This window comes from Mytilus edulis, chromosome 10 (genome assembly GCF_963676685.1).
Source record: "Mytilus edulis chromosome 10, xbMytEdul2.2, whole genome shotgun sequence".
NCBI classification, from domain to species: Eukaryota; Metazoa; Mollusca; class Bivalvia; order Mytilida; family Mytilidae; genus Mytilus; species Mytilus edulis.
Window position 1 is genome coordinate 76,034,257 of NC_092353.1, and position 18,271 is coordinate 76,052,527.

General features: G+C 33.3%; 1 protein-coding gene across 2 annotated transcripts in view; it reads right to left on the bottom strand.

Annotated features, from left to right (window-relative positions):
• Positions 1–18,271, bottom strand: part of LOC139491869 (proto-oncogene tyrosine-protein kinase ROS-like) — a 108,089-nt gene that overhangs the window by 7,814 nt on the left and 82,004 nt on the right. For both annotated transcript variants that reach the window (XM_071279783.1, XM_071279784.1), the window contains 19 exons: positions 18,109–18,238; positions 17,550–17,797; positions 17,049–17,112; positions 15,781–15,983; positions 15,195–15,385; positions 14,296–14,588; positions 13,782–13,949; positions 13,033–13,235; positions 11,761–11,902; positions 10,923–11,164; positions 10,329–10,505; positions 9,543–9,741; positions 8,779–8,902; positions 7,776–7,945; positions 3,665–3,763; positions 2,992–3,124; positions 1,884–2,046; positions 1,174–1,368; positions 657–754 (listed from right to left, as the gene is read on the bottom strand). In XM_071279783.1, the coding sequence (XP_071135884.1) occupies positions 657–754; positions 1,174–1,368; positions 1,884–2,046; positions 2,992–3,124; positions 3,665–3,763; positions 7,776–7,945; positions 8,779–8,902; positions 9,543–9,741; positions 10,329–10,505; positions 10,923–11,164; positions 11,761–11,902; positions 13,033–13,235; positions 13,782–13,949; positions 14,296–14,588; positions 15,195–15,385; positions 15,781–15,983; positions 17,049–17,112; positions 17,550–17,797; positions 18,109–18,238 (3,242 nt within the window). The remainder of the gene's footprint in view (positions 1–656; positions 755–1,173; positions 1,369–1,883; positions 2,047–2,991; positions 3,125–3,664; positions 3,764–7,775; positions 7,946–8,778; positions 8,903–9,542; positions 9,742–10,328; positions 10,506–10,922; positions 11,165–11,760; positions 11,903–13,032; positions 13,236–13,781; positions 13,950–14,295; positions 14,589–15,194; positions 15,386–15,780; positions 15,984–17,048; positions 17,113–17,549; positions 17,798–18,108; positions 18,239–18,271) is intronic.

Sequence of the window (18,271 nt, forward strand, 5' to 3'; positions counted from 1 at the left end):
TATCAAAACCCTAATCTGTATGACCTCATGTCAAACCTATAATCTGTATGACAACATTTTAAATCTTCTTATCTGTATGACATCATGTCACATAAAAAAACATCTCCTTGAGGTATATGTATATAATAAAGTGTATATGATATGGCTTTTTCAATATCACACCGTATCAACCCTCAACCAATATAATCACTCGAGCAGAGCTCTTGGGATTATATTGGTGTCTCGGGTTGATACGGATGCGATATTGAAAACGCCATATGGTATTGTCTATATATATGGAGGTATCAATTTTTTAGATTGAGGAAAGAAATAATATTGATACTTGTGCCATTGCGAAAAAATGTTTTTCTTGATTTTTCGAACTTTCTTGAACAATTCATGACAGAGAAGATCCTAAGTTTTTTTTTAAGGGTCAGGAAAATCACATAAATAAATTACTCTAAAACTAAAATAAGGAGGTTAACTGGTTGCTAGAGTAATTAAGAAAAAAAACTTTTCAGCCCTTTTAAAAATATTATTATAAAAGTCTGATTATCTATTTATAGGGATAAATTCTGGATACTGTATTAAAATATTTATATTAATTGATGTTTAATAAATCATAATTTTTGTTATTTTCATTTTCAAATGTCCCTTCCTAAAGATTTATTACTTACCTATGAACAAAATGCTCTCTTTCTAAATATTTACATCCCCTAGCCACATGAACACAAATCTTCACTAAATCTGTTAAGCATAAACTGGTAGAGTTTGTCTGAAATTGGAAAAACAAAACAGCTTCGATGTAGAACCAAAATGTCTGCTTACACTAAAGTATTAATATCTGCAGAATGCAGTGGGTAAACTCTTCTTACATTGGTTAAATTAAAGTTCTATTACACAATGGATAAATAATAATAGAATAACTCAACCAAGAATTCAAATATCAAAATAAAAATTTATTCACATATGTGACAATAAAATATTCTGTCACTAACACATGTAGAAAATATTTCTCATTTTCTCATTTAGTGTATAGTTATTCCCAATGTGTTGACAACATCAAATCTTGTTATGAGACATCACAGGGCTGAAAACTATCAGTTTTTATTCTACTTGGACATATCAGATTTTATTGCAACCAATTAAACTATATAAGGTAAAGAAAGTAATAGTAAATTTCTGGTAACTCACCGACATCCCTCTACATGTGCGTAAATAAGACAACAGGTCGCCACCCTCCATTAATTCTAGTATAATAAACTGTGGATCGTTATCAAGGCAGACGCCCAGTAAACTCAGGATGTGATCGTGTTTAAAATTACTCATCAGTACTGCCTCTTTCAGGAACTCCTCTTTTTCATGGTCTGATGCACTCTTTCTCAATGTCTGCAAAAAATATTATATTAATTCTCTGTAAAAATTTGATAATCTTGTGTCTTAATCGCGTATATTGGTCATAACTTGGAAGTTAAGTTTTATCCATGCTCAGTCTTTTAAAATTTAAATATTTGTACAAAAAGTATAAATTTTTATCCATAATATTAGTTGAATTTCTTACATCTGAGCTTTACATGAAATTTCTTATGAAGTAAATGAACATGCATTACTTTTGGGGCCTTGTAAAGCCGACAATGGGGTTTTCTCAATGTGAAAGGACGTATGGTTGCCTATAATTGCTTACATCCAAATTCATTTGAACTTTGGCAGATAGTTGTCTCATTGTGATTACCACATCGCCTTATCTGCATATTTTTCAACAAAAACCAGGAGCCTATGCTATATGTCAATGTTAAGAGTTTACCTAATGTAAATTCTTTTAATGCAGCATTCACCCTGTCATACATTTCTCATTAATGATATCATTGCAAAAATAAATCAGATTTAAAAGTATAATAACAAACCTTCACTGCGGCTTTTGTTTCTCCTGAGCTATCACTTAAGATATTCTTTGCCACCCCTTCAAAGACTTCACCAAAGGCACCACTACCTAGGAATTTAGTCAGCATCAACTGGTCACGTCGGAAGTGAGGCAGTTTGGCAATATCACTGTCTGTAGGCACAACGCTGAAAAAAAGATTTAAAGTTTTATAATCAAAGTTAAATCACTATTTAAAACTACTTGAATGGAAAAACCATTTATTGCAGGGGCCAAAAGAGGGACGAAAGATACCAAAGGGACAGTCAAACTCATAAATCTAAAACAAACTGACAACGCAATGGCTAAAAATGAAAAGGACAAACAAACAAGAGCACACACGACACAACATAGAAAACTAAAGAATAAACAACATGAACCCCACCAAAAAACTAGGGGTGATCTCAGGTGCTCCGGAAGGGTAAGCAGATCCTGCTCCACATGAGGCACCCGTCGTGTTGCTTATATGATAACAAATCCAGTAAATAGTCTAATTGGGTAGGTCACATTCATGAAAGGGAAGGGGATTGTAGTTACGACGTAAGGAACATATCCGATATCATTTGTGAAACGGTTATTCCATAACGGTCAACCAACTCGTGATGGCGTCCGTAAAATTTACGAAGGGATGATTTCAACTTCACCATTTGGAACTCTTGGTTTAATAGCTTCCTTGTGAGCAGCAACCCTCTATCAAGAAAATCATGATAGGAAATGCAAGCACGGGAATATCGAATCAGTTGGGAGATATACACCCCGTATGCAGGTGCTGCTGGAATGTTGCTACTTAATGGAAAGTTCACAATTGGAAAGCTGAAATCATCTCTTTTGTCGTAAAGTTTTGTTTTCAACCGACCCTCATTGTCAATTTCTAGATGCCAAACTGGTCCTGAATAGACAAACTCTCCTGCAAAATGGGCTATAATTTTCACATCCAAATGATAAACATATGTATTCATGGTGACATTTTGTATTCCAAAACTTCACAACTTCAACAACAAATTGAATAAAACATCAGTATGTCAATTTTAATGTTTTTTTGTACAATGAAACATTGCAATAATGAATGCACACAATTGTTTAAAATAACCTACTTGATAGCATATAACGTGTTACTCTCTGGTGCTGTGTGCAGTGGAAGCTCTCTCAGAATAGCTAGCTCGTGGTCTGGTCCTCGCACAATGAATTCTTTTGGTTTCCTATTTTTTCTATTTCTTTTTCTCATTACTGCAAAATAACATTGTGAACATGTAATACATTTAATACATATATTGGTTGTTAAATTTGGTTTTAGTGGACATTATTCGTGCATTTAGAGGCTTCATCAATTTCGTTTCCATGTTGAGCAAGTGGTTGGGAAAAATATGATGATATATTGCCCTTATTATTCTGCAATTGAATTCTCATAATTGACAATTTAAGCACTACTGTCATTAGGGAATTGTGATAACGTACCTACAGAACAAACATTATTTCTAGTTTATCCTGCACAATAACAATCACCAAGACGCTTGATCAACATTAATAATGCACAGAAACAGGCGATCCCCTTTATCTGGTACATGATGTCATAAAGGCACATAATTGACATTTTTTTCGAGTGAAGGACATAACTTGTAAGTGGTTAATTAAAACAAATTATAATAATTTGATACTTGCTGCTCAAGAAAACAATGCATGATTTGTCAAAAGGAATTGACAAGAAAACCCCTTACAGTAATTTGACAAAACTAAAATAATGCAGAGTTCTATGTAATCAAAACTCACCATAACATATAACAAACAATAGCACCACCAGGAATACAAACACGAAAGAAAGGGAGATAACCACAATGGCTACTGTGTCGTCTGCTGCTGCAACAACATCTGCAAAATGAAAAAAACAAGTTGCTTTCTTTAAAAAAAAGAAATGCAATCGTAAACCCAAATGCTTGTTTGGCATTATATATATATTAGATAATTGTTAAATAAAGATGTATTGTCTTATATTACTTTTGTTGTGCATAAGAATTAGAAACTGACATTGCCTGTTTAGTGGTTTAAATAATGTAATACCGGCTTCACACATCAACGTATAGATCCGATGTACGTCGGCCGAGGTAAAAAAAATCATGCACGCTACCAAAACGCTAGTAATTTTGATGCATTCAACCTGTCAACCATATCTGTATCGTGTGCACAACGAGCTTAAAGCGTGTATTGGGTGTGCGTAAAGCGTACCTTAGCGTTTCTCCTGGTCTTACTACATTCCCAACTGCAGGTCTGTCTATATGTGAATGTTTGTCAATAAGTCTGTCACATTCGCCCGTCTGTTTACATGTTTACCAGTCCGTCTATGTCCACTGGTTCGTCTACATGTTCACTAGCTTTGAAATAGCTTTCGGTAAGTGCGATTATTTCAGTGATTTGTGTCTATTGTTTTTATGTAAGTGATTATTGTGCACCGTACCCATAATTTTAGGGACGCGAATTGCAACTGATATTTTACAGTTTTTTCTTGCGATGTGTTGTCCTTAAGGTTTGGTTCATTTGGGAGGGTTGGGTTTATGGCCACCACATTGTTTATGTGCCAATGTCCATTCTAAAGCCAGAAACATGTAGTACAGTGGTTGTTGTTCATAATTCATGTCGGTCAAGTTGTTTTCGTAAATTATTTTGTTATCAATAAGGCTGTTTAGTTTTGTTTGATTTTTGTTTTTAAATCTTAATGGTCGGGGCATTTAATAGCCGACTAAATAGTAGTTTTTTTTCATTTTTGGAGGCCGCTCGGTGGCCTTTAAAGACTTACTACCATGTCATTGTAACTCTGGTTGGTATTTGTATCATTAGTGCTGGACCATGGTCGATCCTATATGCACCTTTGAGGCAGGCGGGATATTTTTGTAGATCTTGTACAGCTCAAACTAATGTGAGTAGTTTCTGTACTTCTATGTCTAGTCCCATGTTGCATGGTCAGAGAGGGTGTAATATCTTCTGTAGGTATGATGAAGTTTCACCCGTATCGGACTTCTTTTCCTAAATGAAAGCTTTAAGGCGACGAGTATTTTTGTATGCAATGTGCCCTTAACGTGTCTAAAACTTATCTGTAGCGTTTTCAACGCTCGTGTAGCGTGTATATTATGTGCGTGCAGTTTACAGGTACATGTATATACGTTTGACAAACGCTTGAGCTGAATGATTTTTTTTATGTTCCATTAAAATTTTCCTGAAGTAAAAGCGTTCACCAAGCGTATACCTTTGCATTTCGACGTACTTCAAACTTATGGAACGCGTGTTTAAACGCTTGCGTAAAGTTCCTCTGGTGAGCAACTAAGTTACGCATACGATGATACGGACTTTGTTAATTTTCTTTTTTGACTGATTGTTTTACATTGTCATTTCGGGGCCTTTTATAGCCGACTATGCGGTACGTGCTTTGCCTGTTGTTGAAGGCCGTACGGTGACCCATAGTTTGTATTTCTGTGTTATTTTGGTTTCTTGCAGATAGTTGTCTCATTGACACCAAACCCGATATCTGCTTTTTTTATATTCGATATCTTATTGCCGACCTGGTTAAGTCTGCTAAAAATGCATGCATGATTCATTTTTAGGTTATCAGTCGTAATTAAAGTGGCACATTTAATTCGTTGTTTCATTGCTTGAAGTATCATTTCTTACATCTGCATGGTCAAATGTGTATTTTTTTAAAATAAATTTTAGATTTAGATTTCAGTCACGGTTATTTTTTCCCCCTTCATATTGAATATCTATACTTATCAGTCGCATTTTAATGACGAAAAGGATTCAGAGGTTATTAAAAAAAAGTAAATAATGTTGCAATATTTAAACAAAGAAAATAACTTTAAATTTGCAATATTAATGAAAATAAATACGGACATAACTTTCATAATTAATTTCAACGTTATTTTCAATAAACGATTTTTTTTTTAATCCTCGTTTTTACACCTATTTGAGGCACGTATTTATGATTATATTTCCATGTCCTTGGTCTATCCTAGACGTAAAATTTCAAAAAATGCTAATACTTTTTTTAAAGATATAAATTGTTTTTAATTGTTCTCGTTCAAAATATTTTATTTTTTCATATTCAATATCTATTTAATTTTATTTTTAATAACCATTTTTTTTTTTATTAAAGTTGCAATATTTAACCAAAAAAAATAACTGTAATTTAATCATATGCAAGAAAGACTTCCCTTTAATTTCAGTATAAAAAAATAAATAGCTTGCTTTTTACAACATGTACATCTTCACTAAACGTAAAATCTAAAATAAAATGCTACTAAAACTCTTTCTAAAGATTTTATTTTTAATTATTCTCGTTCAGAATATAAAGCGCATTGTTTACATGAAATCTTATCTCATATCTAAACACAGCTGGTTACATCGTTTGACTAATTAAAATACTACCCATGTAGGTTAATATTAGCAGCTTGTAATCGTGTGCAAGAAAATATTATATCATAATAAATTTCAGATCATACGTAAAATATCTCTATAGCAACTTAAGATGCTAATGCATATTCAACAGATTTGTAAGCTATTGCGCATGCATTTGAAAGGTGGTCATAGCTATTGCGCATGTATTTGAAAGGTGGTCATAGAAAGACCAGAAGTTTTCCGACTAACATCCGGTGTTCCGAAAGACTACATTACTCGTCCAATATATACTGCGTAAACCCTCAGGGGTTTACGCAAAAAAATTTAATATACCAGTAAAAACAATAGGTTAAACTTGTTATCACCTGAATTGTACTTACATGAGCAACACATGTGGAGTAGGACTTGCCTATCCTTCCAGAGAATCTGAGACCACATGTGGAGTAGGACTTGCCTATCCTTCCAGAGAATCTGAGATCACATGTGGAGTAGGACTTGCCTATCCTTCCAGAGAATCTGAGACCACATGTGGAGTAGGACTTGCCTATCCTTCCAGAGAATCTGAGATCACATGTGGAGTAGGACTTGCCTATCCTTTCAGAGAATCTGAGACCACATGTGGAGTAGGACTTGCTTATCCTTCCAGAGAATCTGAGACCACATGTGGAGTAGGACTTGCCTATCCTTCCAGAGAATCTGAGACCACATGTGGAGTAGGACTTGCCTATCCTTCCAGAGAATCTGAGATCACATGTGGAGTAGGACTTGCCTATCCTTTCAGAGAATCTGAGACCACATGTGGAGTAGGACTTGCCTATCCTTCCAGAGAATCTGAGACCACATGTGGAGTAGGACTTGCCTATCCTTCCAGAGAATCTGAGACCACATGTGGAGTAGGACTTGCCTATCCTTCCAGAGAATCTGAGACCACATGTGGAGTAGGACTTGCCTATCCTTCCAGAGAATCTGAGAGAGTGCCACATGTGGAGTAGGACTTGCCTATCCTTCCAGAGAATCTGAGAGAGTGCCACATGTGGAGTAGGACTTGCCTATCCTTCCAGAGAATCTGAGAGAGTGCCACATGTGGAGTAGGACTTGCCTATCCTTCCAGAGAATCTGAGAGAGTGCCACATGTGGAGTAGGACTTGCCTATCCTTCCAGAGAGTTTGAGATCACCACATGTGGAGTAGGACTTGCCTTTCTATCCAGAGAATCTGAGAGAACCCCTGGTTTTTGGTAGAGTTCATTATTAGTTACCTATGTTGTGTTTTGTATACTATTGCTTAACAGATCAATCTGCAGATTATTGCTTCAATTATTTTGTTTCTGTAATGCAATCTTTGGTAGTGGGTTGGTATTAGTGACACCTCTCCATTAATTTTAATAGGGAGTGTATAGGATTTTCACTGTACCCTAGCAACTATAGAGGTTTTTTTTTCAAATAATAGAGGAATTAAAGTACGTACATACATTTAAACCTATGTTATAGCTGTATTACCTCTATATACAAAAGCTGTACTGTTATTACTGAATGGTCCAAGTCCATTAGCATTGTCAGCAGCGACACGGAAGAAGTATTCTTTACCACTCGTTAAAACACCATCATCAATTACCCAACGAGCCTCAGTTCCATTATATACTTCAGTCCACATCTGGTAGTGTGTACTCCTGAAAAATTATAATCATGTACTAACAGGTGTCAATGGATTTTTGGTAGAGTGGGTGGCACATATTCGCCATGGACACATTTTCGCCGTTTTGCTATTTTTCTTTAAATTTGTGTGCCTTTACACAGGACTTGCCTAAATAGATGGTAAAGACGGTTTGTAATGTTATAACGGTTGATATTCCTCTTTACTCCATTTCCAAGGTTATTCGCACATATAAAGAAATATGCAGGTATTTTTTAACAATTTTTAGCTATCATGTAAGATTTATATGGCAACTGTGCGAAGTCTAAAAGTAAATATTTGTGAGAATAATCGTATAGGAATGATCTCTCAAGCTTAATCATTTAGTTACACACTTTGGTTTTCATAATATACCAGGATAATGAGGATGGTCATATCATTCATTGCGGCAAAAGTGCGTCCAACATGGTACATGAACAACTTGATTTCCTCTCGAGTTTACAAACATTTTTTTCACATAGTAAAATTTCTGAAACCTACATAAAAAGGTCTAAATATTGGAATGTAGGTCGGATGAAAATGGAAACGAACGAATTATGCGGCGAATATGGGTCACTCACTCTATTTCCTCATGTCCATTCAAAAGAGAACTTCAATGTCTGAGGGATTATTTGTTAAACACTATACATTCAAAAAGTATTGCATTGTCTTTATCATTGCTAAAATTGCCACTGGATATGTTTAAAAAAAAAAAAAAAAAAAAGACAAGCATTGTGAATTTTATTGGCATTATATGTGTATGGCGCAAATACTTATCATTACTAAGGGGTATTTTAATTGTTGATAGAACTCCAAAGGGAGTTAACTTACCAATACTGTAGTATATAATGGAGGATTGCAGCGCCATTGTCATTTGGTTCTGACCATTTAACTTCATACCCTTGGGTTGACAAAGATTCTGTTATTGGTGGATCAGGAGCACTTGGAATACTTGCTATAAAAGAAAACAGGATCATAATCATACACTAAATTCAAAAATTATTGCAATTTTTTTTATAAATTCATGCACAAATAATGTAACATACCATACTCCCCTCCCCAAACTTACCTAGTGTCCTAAAATTAATCGGGCTCTTAACAGTCAATTCATACATATCAGTTGTACAAACGACACTCCCCTCCCAAAACTTTTCCTGTAACCTAAAATTAATCTGTCTTTAACTGTTCTTTTATACATATTAGTCTTGCCTTTATACACACTCCCCTCCATATACTTAAAGTTGGAAACTACCCACAGAAGAATATGTTACCGTAATGCAGTATTATAGGGTTATTGCATGAATATTGGGGAATATTGTCCCGAGTAGAATTGTATATTGCACGAGCTTGGGATATAATGTTTGTTTAAACTTAGATTTTGTCGTTGATGACGTCATGAATTTTGAAGATTTATTGCACTAGTGCAATATTGGAATTTATTGCACGCTAACTTTTGGTTACTTTCTGTGGGAAATATTATATTGCTATGCAATAATATTGTATATTGCACTTGAGTTATCAATACAAATTCATTAAGTTTAGACATTTTTATTTTTATACATGTAGTTTTGGTAAAACTACTTTACACTACTTACACTGTGTCCTGAACATAAATCTATCTCCACCGGTCCAATACATTTTAGTGGAAGTCCCTTTGTATAAAAGGACCATACGAAAACAGTAATCAGTGAAGGGGTCCAGGTCTCTGAATGTTTTATTAAATGTCTGGTTGGATGACGTGTAATAAGGAAATTCACCCATATTAATCCAATTAGCTTCTTCTGCATATGGACACTGAAAAAATAGAAATTTTAAAAGATGTTCACCACATTTAATTATTTGTTTACATTCAATTAGATCAAAACTTTATACAAATTTTGCTGAACAATTGTAGTCATTATGCAATAAATAATGTTTATGAAATTACTGTATGATAATTCAAATTTCTGCATTCTTATTTACTTAACATCAAATAAAGCTACTGTGAATTCATTAATTTTCATGTATATCAATTTTTCTTTCTATCAGGAAAACTTGAATTTTCATGGCTATTTGATTTCGTTGATCTTTTGAAAGTCTGTATACCAGCCTGTAGGAAAGTTGTACGTAGCTGAACATTTAAAGTCTTGTTTTACCAGTACCCAATTAACCAAAGAAAATGAATCACCACCAGTTGAAACTTGTTTATTTAGTTCAATTGGCTGTTTCAATATCTATCAGAATATGGGTAATTTTATCGTTTATACCCTAAAATGAAAAATAACATCACATCATAGGTTGAATTTTCTTTTTTTGGAAATTTTGTTGTAATTTTTTGAAAAAAATACCCAGAATGCATTAGATTCTAAAATGGAGAATTGATTCCCTGATTGACAACTAACCTTTATGTACTGAAACTTTGCATATTCCACACTTCCATCAGAGGGTGATGTCCAACTTATGGTTAAATTATGTCTAGCAGACGACAGTAGAATTATGTCCCTTGGTAGTTCAAATGTTCTTATGGTTTGAGGATCACTTGTATTGAAAATCTTCTTTTCGGAGTTAGCAGCCTTCACCTGTAAGTATATTCCTAGAGATTGAAAAAACTTCAAGCAGAAAAATATTACAGTGAGACCTAATTTATTTTCAAAATTAACTTTTACATCCTCAATCTATAGCCTATTATTCTTATCTCTGATAATATCTTTTAACTGGTTTCTTGGTGCCCGAGTTTATAGGGTTGAATGAAGAGCAAAGCAAAATTATCATTTTCAAGGTTGACTTTTATGCTAATGTTACCAGAATGAAAATTTTCAATTTGAAACATTTCATGAATTCAAAAGAAAACGTAAACAGAAGAACATTTATAATCATCATTTTTTTTATTGTATGCATTAAATGGAGGACTTTAATATTGTTTTTTTATTTGTGTCCTTGACCTCTTACTGACATAAACCCAACATCTTGGTTTATTTGTATCTTAAATAATTTACCTCAATCGTGTAATTATGATTTGGCAGTAAGTTTGATATTGTCTGCTTGTAGACATTTTGGTCATGTGACACATTGACCTCTACTTCTGCCCTCAACAATCCTTTGTTAGTCTGGGTTGACCAGTGAATGGCGTAGACCAAATCTTCTGGAGGGCCGTTTGAGACGGTGGGTCTAGACCATGTCACATTAATCTGTTCTGGAGATATTCCAATCAAAGATTCTATTGTTGCTTTGTTAGGCACTGGAATAAAAATGGTACATTACTACTAACATGCTTAAAAGAGGCCTCAGAATTAATATAATCATTTTTAGATTACTTGATAAGAATCCAATATTCAATGGGATTATTTTATTCAAAAGCATACATTTTTTAATGTGATTATTTGATTCAAAAGCATACAATTTTTAATGCAAAATTTGCAAAGGTTAATACAGAGGAGACTTATCTGTATTTTTGTTATTATTATAGCAGCACATAATGAAATATAGATAGTGCCATTAAAAAGTAACCCTATGAGATCCCTTTAAAATTTAAGTCAAAATACAAAATAGGTATACTTGTGAAAAAAGGAACAATCTGTATTAATAAAAGATGGTAATGTTGCTCTTTTGTTGTGTTCGCCAAATTTGTGTGTTGTCCATCACTATTTTCACATAACTCAGGCCATAGGTTTCCTCTTTTGAATCGTTTCACATTTAGTGCTACTGGGGCCTTTTATAGCTTACTATGGCTTACAATAGTGTAATATTAACCATAATTTCATCTAGTTTTAATTGTCTTTATCATATGTTATACAGAAAGAATTTGTTTTTTTAATCATAATTATCTTAACAAACCTCCTGCTCTGGTCTGGAATACTGTTGGAGAACTCAGCACCTCAGATAAATACTCCGTGTAGTAGTTACTGACGGCCCCATGCACTATGTACATTGTATAGGGCTGAAGCTTGGTCAGAGCTATGGTGTTGTTGTAAGAGGCCTGAAATAAAAAAAATACAAATATTTTACACAAAAGATACACATACATGTACACATCCAATTTTTTATTTTTCTTTATAAAGCACAAAGGTGTCAGTATTCACCTCAGAAACTTACAAAACCTTTGAATAGACTTCTTAAGAAGGGATATAATTGCGATACTGTTGTCAAGTCATTAAAGATTGCATATTTTGGCGTTAATATTGAGTCACTGATAAGGTCTTTGCATCGGAACTAAACACATTTATTCTAAAAACAGTTGTTGGCATGACACGGGTTATGTTCTTCTCATATATGTTATGATAGTATGATACTAAACCCCTAACGAGAAGGATTGTGCCTGATGTTCATATGATGAAATCATAATCTTTCAGTCAGTTTAATTGAAGTCTGGAGCTGGCATGTCAGTTAACTGCTAGTAGTCTGTTGTTATTTATGTATTATTGTCATTTTGTTTATTTTCTTTGGTTACATCTTCTGACATCAGACTCGGACTTCTCTTGAACTGAATTTTAATGTGCTTATTGTTATGCGTTTACTTTTCTACATTGGTTAGAGGTATAGGGGGAGGGTTGAGACACTAGTACAGTGATAATGGACGTCATACTAAACTCCGAATTATACATAAGAAACTAAAATTAAAAATCATACAAGACGAACAAAGGCCAGAGGCTCCTGACTTGGGATAGTTTACATGTATTCATGAATTAATGTGTTGTTCCAACTTTGATTTGATATTTTCTAATACTTGAATCTTAGATTTTTACCAGATTTTTCATTACCGCTTTCTTTTAATGTCAATAGAATCCTCATTAGAGGAGTGGTCTAAGTAGTTAAAAGCTTGTCAACACTCAGAATTCTAGTTCCACAAATGGCAGATGCTTTTGACTCCAATCTTAATTTGCTAGGATGTTTGTTTTGAAACCAAAGTTCAGTGGTTCTCTATGGCACTCCAGCTTTCTCCACCAATAATAACTGGCCTCATTGAAATAATTTGAACGCTGAAAATACATTGGCTGATTCAAAATTTGCCTGAATAAAAAGTAGCAGGGACTGTTGTCAGATCTATGGCAGTGTGAACATAGATCTGTATTTCGATCAAATTAAATCTATACAAGATATTGTCCATACCTCAGATATACATCCACTGCCAGCAGAACCACATGGCTGGGTCCCTGCTTTATAATATACTGAGTACTTTGTATCAGGAACAGAGATACCAGTACAAGACAGTGGCCAGGTGATGGGTTCCAGCTCTAATTCAATGGTCTGGTTTGTTTTCTGTATCAAGGTAACAGAACCTTTATATGGTTGAGGATAAAGACATTCTGTAGCTAAAATAAAAGAAATGTAAATAAATTTCTACATGTCATTTAAATACATACAATGGTGTGCATTAATTGGGATTTACCCTTATCAGAACTTGGGAACTATTGAGTAATATTTCGAGATATCAGAAAGAGTGCTTAATTTTTTCCAGGAATTTGAGTTTATTCAAGGTGCATCAATTAAAAGACAGAGATCTGGTTTTGATAATGAAGCCTAAAACAATAAAATCAAAGGCTTTCCCTAATCTTCCTTATTTGTTGTTTTTAAAAATACCAAAAAATCAGATTGAACTCTAAGCAATACAAATTTTATGATTTTCTGTCAAATCAAGTTTCTTGCAATATATAAATTTTTAAAGTAAAATCTGCAGATTTATAGTTAAACATTTATTTCTGTTAGATTTGAACTTTGTGCCCATACTTTGAAAAAAAACCAGCAAAAGTCCTGTTCAGTTGAATATTTTGATTGTCATTCATATGGCGTTGTCTTTCCCATATACATCTACCTAGTATCCTTCTTTCCAAATGTTATACCTGATTAATTATACTTACAAGGTAAAGGTTGGAGATGTGTCCCATATCCAATCATATCGTGAACTTCTCCTAAACTCTTTGTTGTAACAATACTTGTCTGTTTGTCCATTATGTATAATAACTTTTCCGTTTTATTGTAACAGTAAATATTGGAATGGTCAACTGTCAAACTGTCGGGTGGAAAACCTGAAACAAAAGTGTACAAGTTTTAATGAAACCCAATATGAGGTAAATTCTATGATGCAGCAACAAAAAACAAAAACAATTTAAAATGTCTTATAGAAATTAAAGCCTGAAAGCACTTACAATGTAACTTTCCATATAATTATTATTTCCAAGGGGACAATTTTTTTTTTTAAAGTTGATTGCAATTGCTTTTGACCATGTCCAAGACATAAGCTTTTGATAAAAGTTTGATAAAAATCTGGAAAGAATTGCACACATGAGAGTGCTTATTAGACTAGACAGACAAACCCCTGATAATTTTATGTCTCTACATCTATAAAAATTGTAGGTCTAGTAAAAAACTAACCTTTCTTGCTGTCAGGAGTTTGACTGGTTACAGATTTACAGAAACATCCATTTATATCTGTAGCTATGATGGATTTGGTTCCTTCATCATAAAATAGAATTTCAGTCTTTGCGTCCTCAGTATTATCCAAAGCTATTCTACTTCCTAGTTGGAAAGAAGTTGAACAATTACAACTAGGAGCCTCTCTTTTATTTCTGGCATTTCTAAATAATGGTTTGACCTTGTGGTCTGGACCCATCTTGTACAACTTGGAATGGCTCTCACTAGTGTCAGATTCTGTCCATGCTATAGTACTGGAATAAATTAATATATACGTCAGAAAGTTTTCATCATCAAGTTAAAAGCAGTGCTGGAATAATGAACAACTGCTAGTCATTTATACAAGATCCATCTTATTCCCCATCCTTTTGTCCTCTTGTTTCTTAATTTGAATAGAAGTAACCACTGATTTCAGAACTTCAAACTTTTATTTTGTTTTCATCAAATCAGTATGCAGGAATTTTACTTTAGTGAATTGTTAGTAAAAAAAATCAGAATTTTAAATATGGAGAGTAATCAAAGTATTAATGGAAATTCTGTGAAAAATGATGAAGAACTTTTTTTTTTTTTATTATTAATTTTTTATCATTTTTTAAAATTAAAGACGAGAGATGCAAATGAATTGTGCTTTGTATCAGAAAAACATGCTAAGCATACAAATTATTTTCACACCGAGCTAACCAACTTTTACTTAAGATTAGAATGCTGCATCTTGGTGCAGAGCTCGCAAATATCAAAATTTATTATAATCTGCAAATTTAACACAAGACCTTAAAAGGGTGGTTTTTTTTTGCATTCTCAGAGAATTTTCCAAATTTTTCATTTTAAAATTATACCCAATGAAATGCGAATTAAAATACCTTGTATGAGGATCTGTGACTATGCTGTTTATAATACCATCTCTTGACTGTAGTTTATAACTAGTACGCTGATCCAGTAGGTATGTGATAATTGAACTTGTAGACTGTGATGAGTTGACCTCTACAATGAATAATGACCGTCTGATCCAATCTACAGCAATGTCAGTTACCTTACCCTCCAATTCTAAAAGCTAACAAAAAATAAAACTAATGAATGTCATGATACATATATATTTTTTTTTATTGTAGGTTGTACTTTGAAAATACTCACTATAACCCATATCAAAACAAATTACACAGTAAAGCATGCTCATGATCACATATAGCTTTATTCCAAACTGGTGCCATTGTGGAGCTGGATCTGCTTACATTAACATAGCACATCAAATTACCACATTTATTATTTGAAGTGGAGTGTCTGTTGCTGCAGTCTTTAGCTTTTTATTCAGTGTTTTATAGATAGTCTTTTCAACATTTTTTTCATCTTTTGCGATGGTTTTGTTACCTTTCTCTTCAAACTTTTATTATCCATAGATATCTCCTGCGCTTTTCAATAAGAAACTAGAATAAAAAGAGTTAAAGTTACCTTTTTCTGTCCCTGTTTACTCTGTTCCTTCAGCATGTTATTTTTATCCACCCAGAACATCCTATTTTCCTGGGCCAGGTATGTGGCAACCATTGGTGAAACAATAGGCTCTAATACAACGGTCTTATTACCCACACTGTCAACCTCCTCAATTGATATCTGATTGGCTGATACTACTAGTAACTTAGGAACAGGATTTACAGCTAAAAATAGAACATAGGATAAGTATACGTATGATACATTAAAAGTGTCTAAAGATCTTTCTAAACCCCAAAACTGGAAAATCAGAATTTTTGCATGCATTTCTTTTTGTGATTATTAAAGTAAATCAAAGTGTTATTCATTATTGTGATTAAAGGTAATACAGTATACAATTAAGGAAGCTAGCTTGTCATGTTTTAGATTTTTTGTCAGATTTTCGGAATCCTCTGCTTTTATCCATTTAAATGCCTTGAAAAAAATTGCCCGGTGACCCCCATTCTTCTTTTTGTAAATCTGTTACATAAATAATGATAAGCCATCTGTAAAAGTCTTATAAAATTTTAATTACTTTTTTACAGTTTTTGAGAACTTCAACTTGTCAATGATAGAGCTATGAAAAGTCAAGAGAGAATATTTTCCCGCAAAAATTTCAATGACTTATATCTCGAAAACAAACACGGTGACCTATATATTTTTTTTGCTCTTTGGAATCCTTTATTAATCCCCTATCTATATAAACTAATGTTTTGAAAAGTTAATTACTTTGAAACTGAGAAGCGAACTCCCTTAAAGCTATAAGTATTGTAAACTCAAGTTTTTATTTTTTGAAAAAACCTATCTTTTTACAATTTTCACAAGAAGGAATATTTTCTATGAAGCATGACTAGAGAGTCTGCAATCACCACTGGTTTTTTGTTGGTTTTTTTTGCAGTTTTTATTTTTCTATTGAGTGTTTTTGTAGAATACTGCTAGTCTTGTCATTGTTTTTGTTTTCTTGCCATGGTGCTATGGTATCTTCTTCCTCATTTGTTTCTATGTTTATTGGTTTGATCACATTTTTTTTCAGTGAGGTTTTAAAGTTTTCCTGCTGGTGTAACCGTGAATCTAATAAATGAAGGAACTCAGAAATTACATGTAGGGATTTTGTGACATGAGTTAATATTTTAATCAATTACACATCTTGATCACAAATGAGTATATTATACATGATCAGGCTAGTTTCTTCTCCTAGGGTACTTAAAACATGTACTTCCACTTCCTCCCCTCCCTGTTCCTCGAACACTTACCATCAGCTTCAGCAGATACCAGGTTAGTTTTGGGTCCACATCCCTTCTGTGTACAAGCTGATACCTGACGAAAAAAAAATTATCAATTAAACCATATTTTTCAATATTTTTACTGAATATTATGATTAGGCTTATTCAAGACAAGACAAGACAAGACAAGACAAGACAAGACGAGACAAGACGAGACAAGACAAGACAAGAAAAGACAATTCAGTTGCGTTATTGTTTTCAACTTAAATGTTTTTTTTGGAAACATCTCCAATAAACCTTCCATTCAAGGGGTGTGTAGGGGGTCATAATGAGTGTATCCCTTGAATGAAAACAAATATTGATTTTAGGCATAGAATTGTTCTAATTTTTTTGCTAAATATCCATTTTTTATAGCCCTTTAAAAATACTGAATTGCTACCTGGGATGGGTGTTAAATCAAACATTTCATATTATATTTCCACTGAAAATTGAGTCAGTCCCTAAATTAAGGATTATTTAAAAGTTGCTTACCTGAAAGAAATAAGTCATCCCAGGTTGTAGACATGGTAGATTAAAATGTCTTACAGTACTTGGTACTGAAGTCGTGTTTTTGTTATTTTTATCTCCATTCTTCCAGGAATAAATCTTGAAATCAGTAATTATTCCATTTAAAAGTTTTGGTAATGTCCAACGGAAATCTGCTGCAAGAGAATTCTCTGATGTCATTGATTCTTTATGCTGGGTAACATATACTCTTGGTGTTAATGGTTTACTGGGAACTGAAATATATAACCATGGATTATCATATATTGTTTAATGTTCATATTTTGATATAAACATTTTAAAAAATACTCACAAGTCAATACAATATGGAGAGCATTTAATCACACCAAGACAAGAAAAGTAGTGAATAAAATTTGTCGTGTCAAAACTTATAACAATATATATAATATAAAAAACATTATGTTTTTTTGTCATTTAAAATTTATTAGTAGGGTCAAGTACTTGATGTCTTATGCACTTATCCCAACTACAAATGAATTGAAGTGCCGCTTATCTCCCCTTCCTATAAGATATTTTTTAAACTTACCTGACATAGGTGTATTGATATTGGCCACAGTAACTGGACCATACCCCCAGTATGTGTAAGCTCTTAGTGTAACGGTCATCTCTGTATAAGCTGATATATTAGACAATTCTATAAAATTCTTGGTGGTTTGCTGTAAATACAGATAAATCTATTTTATTTAAAA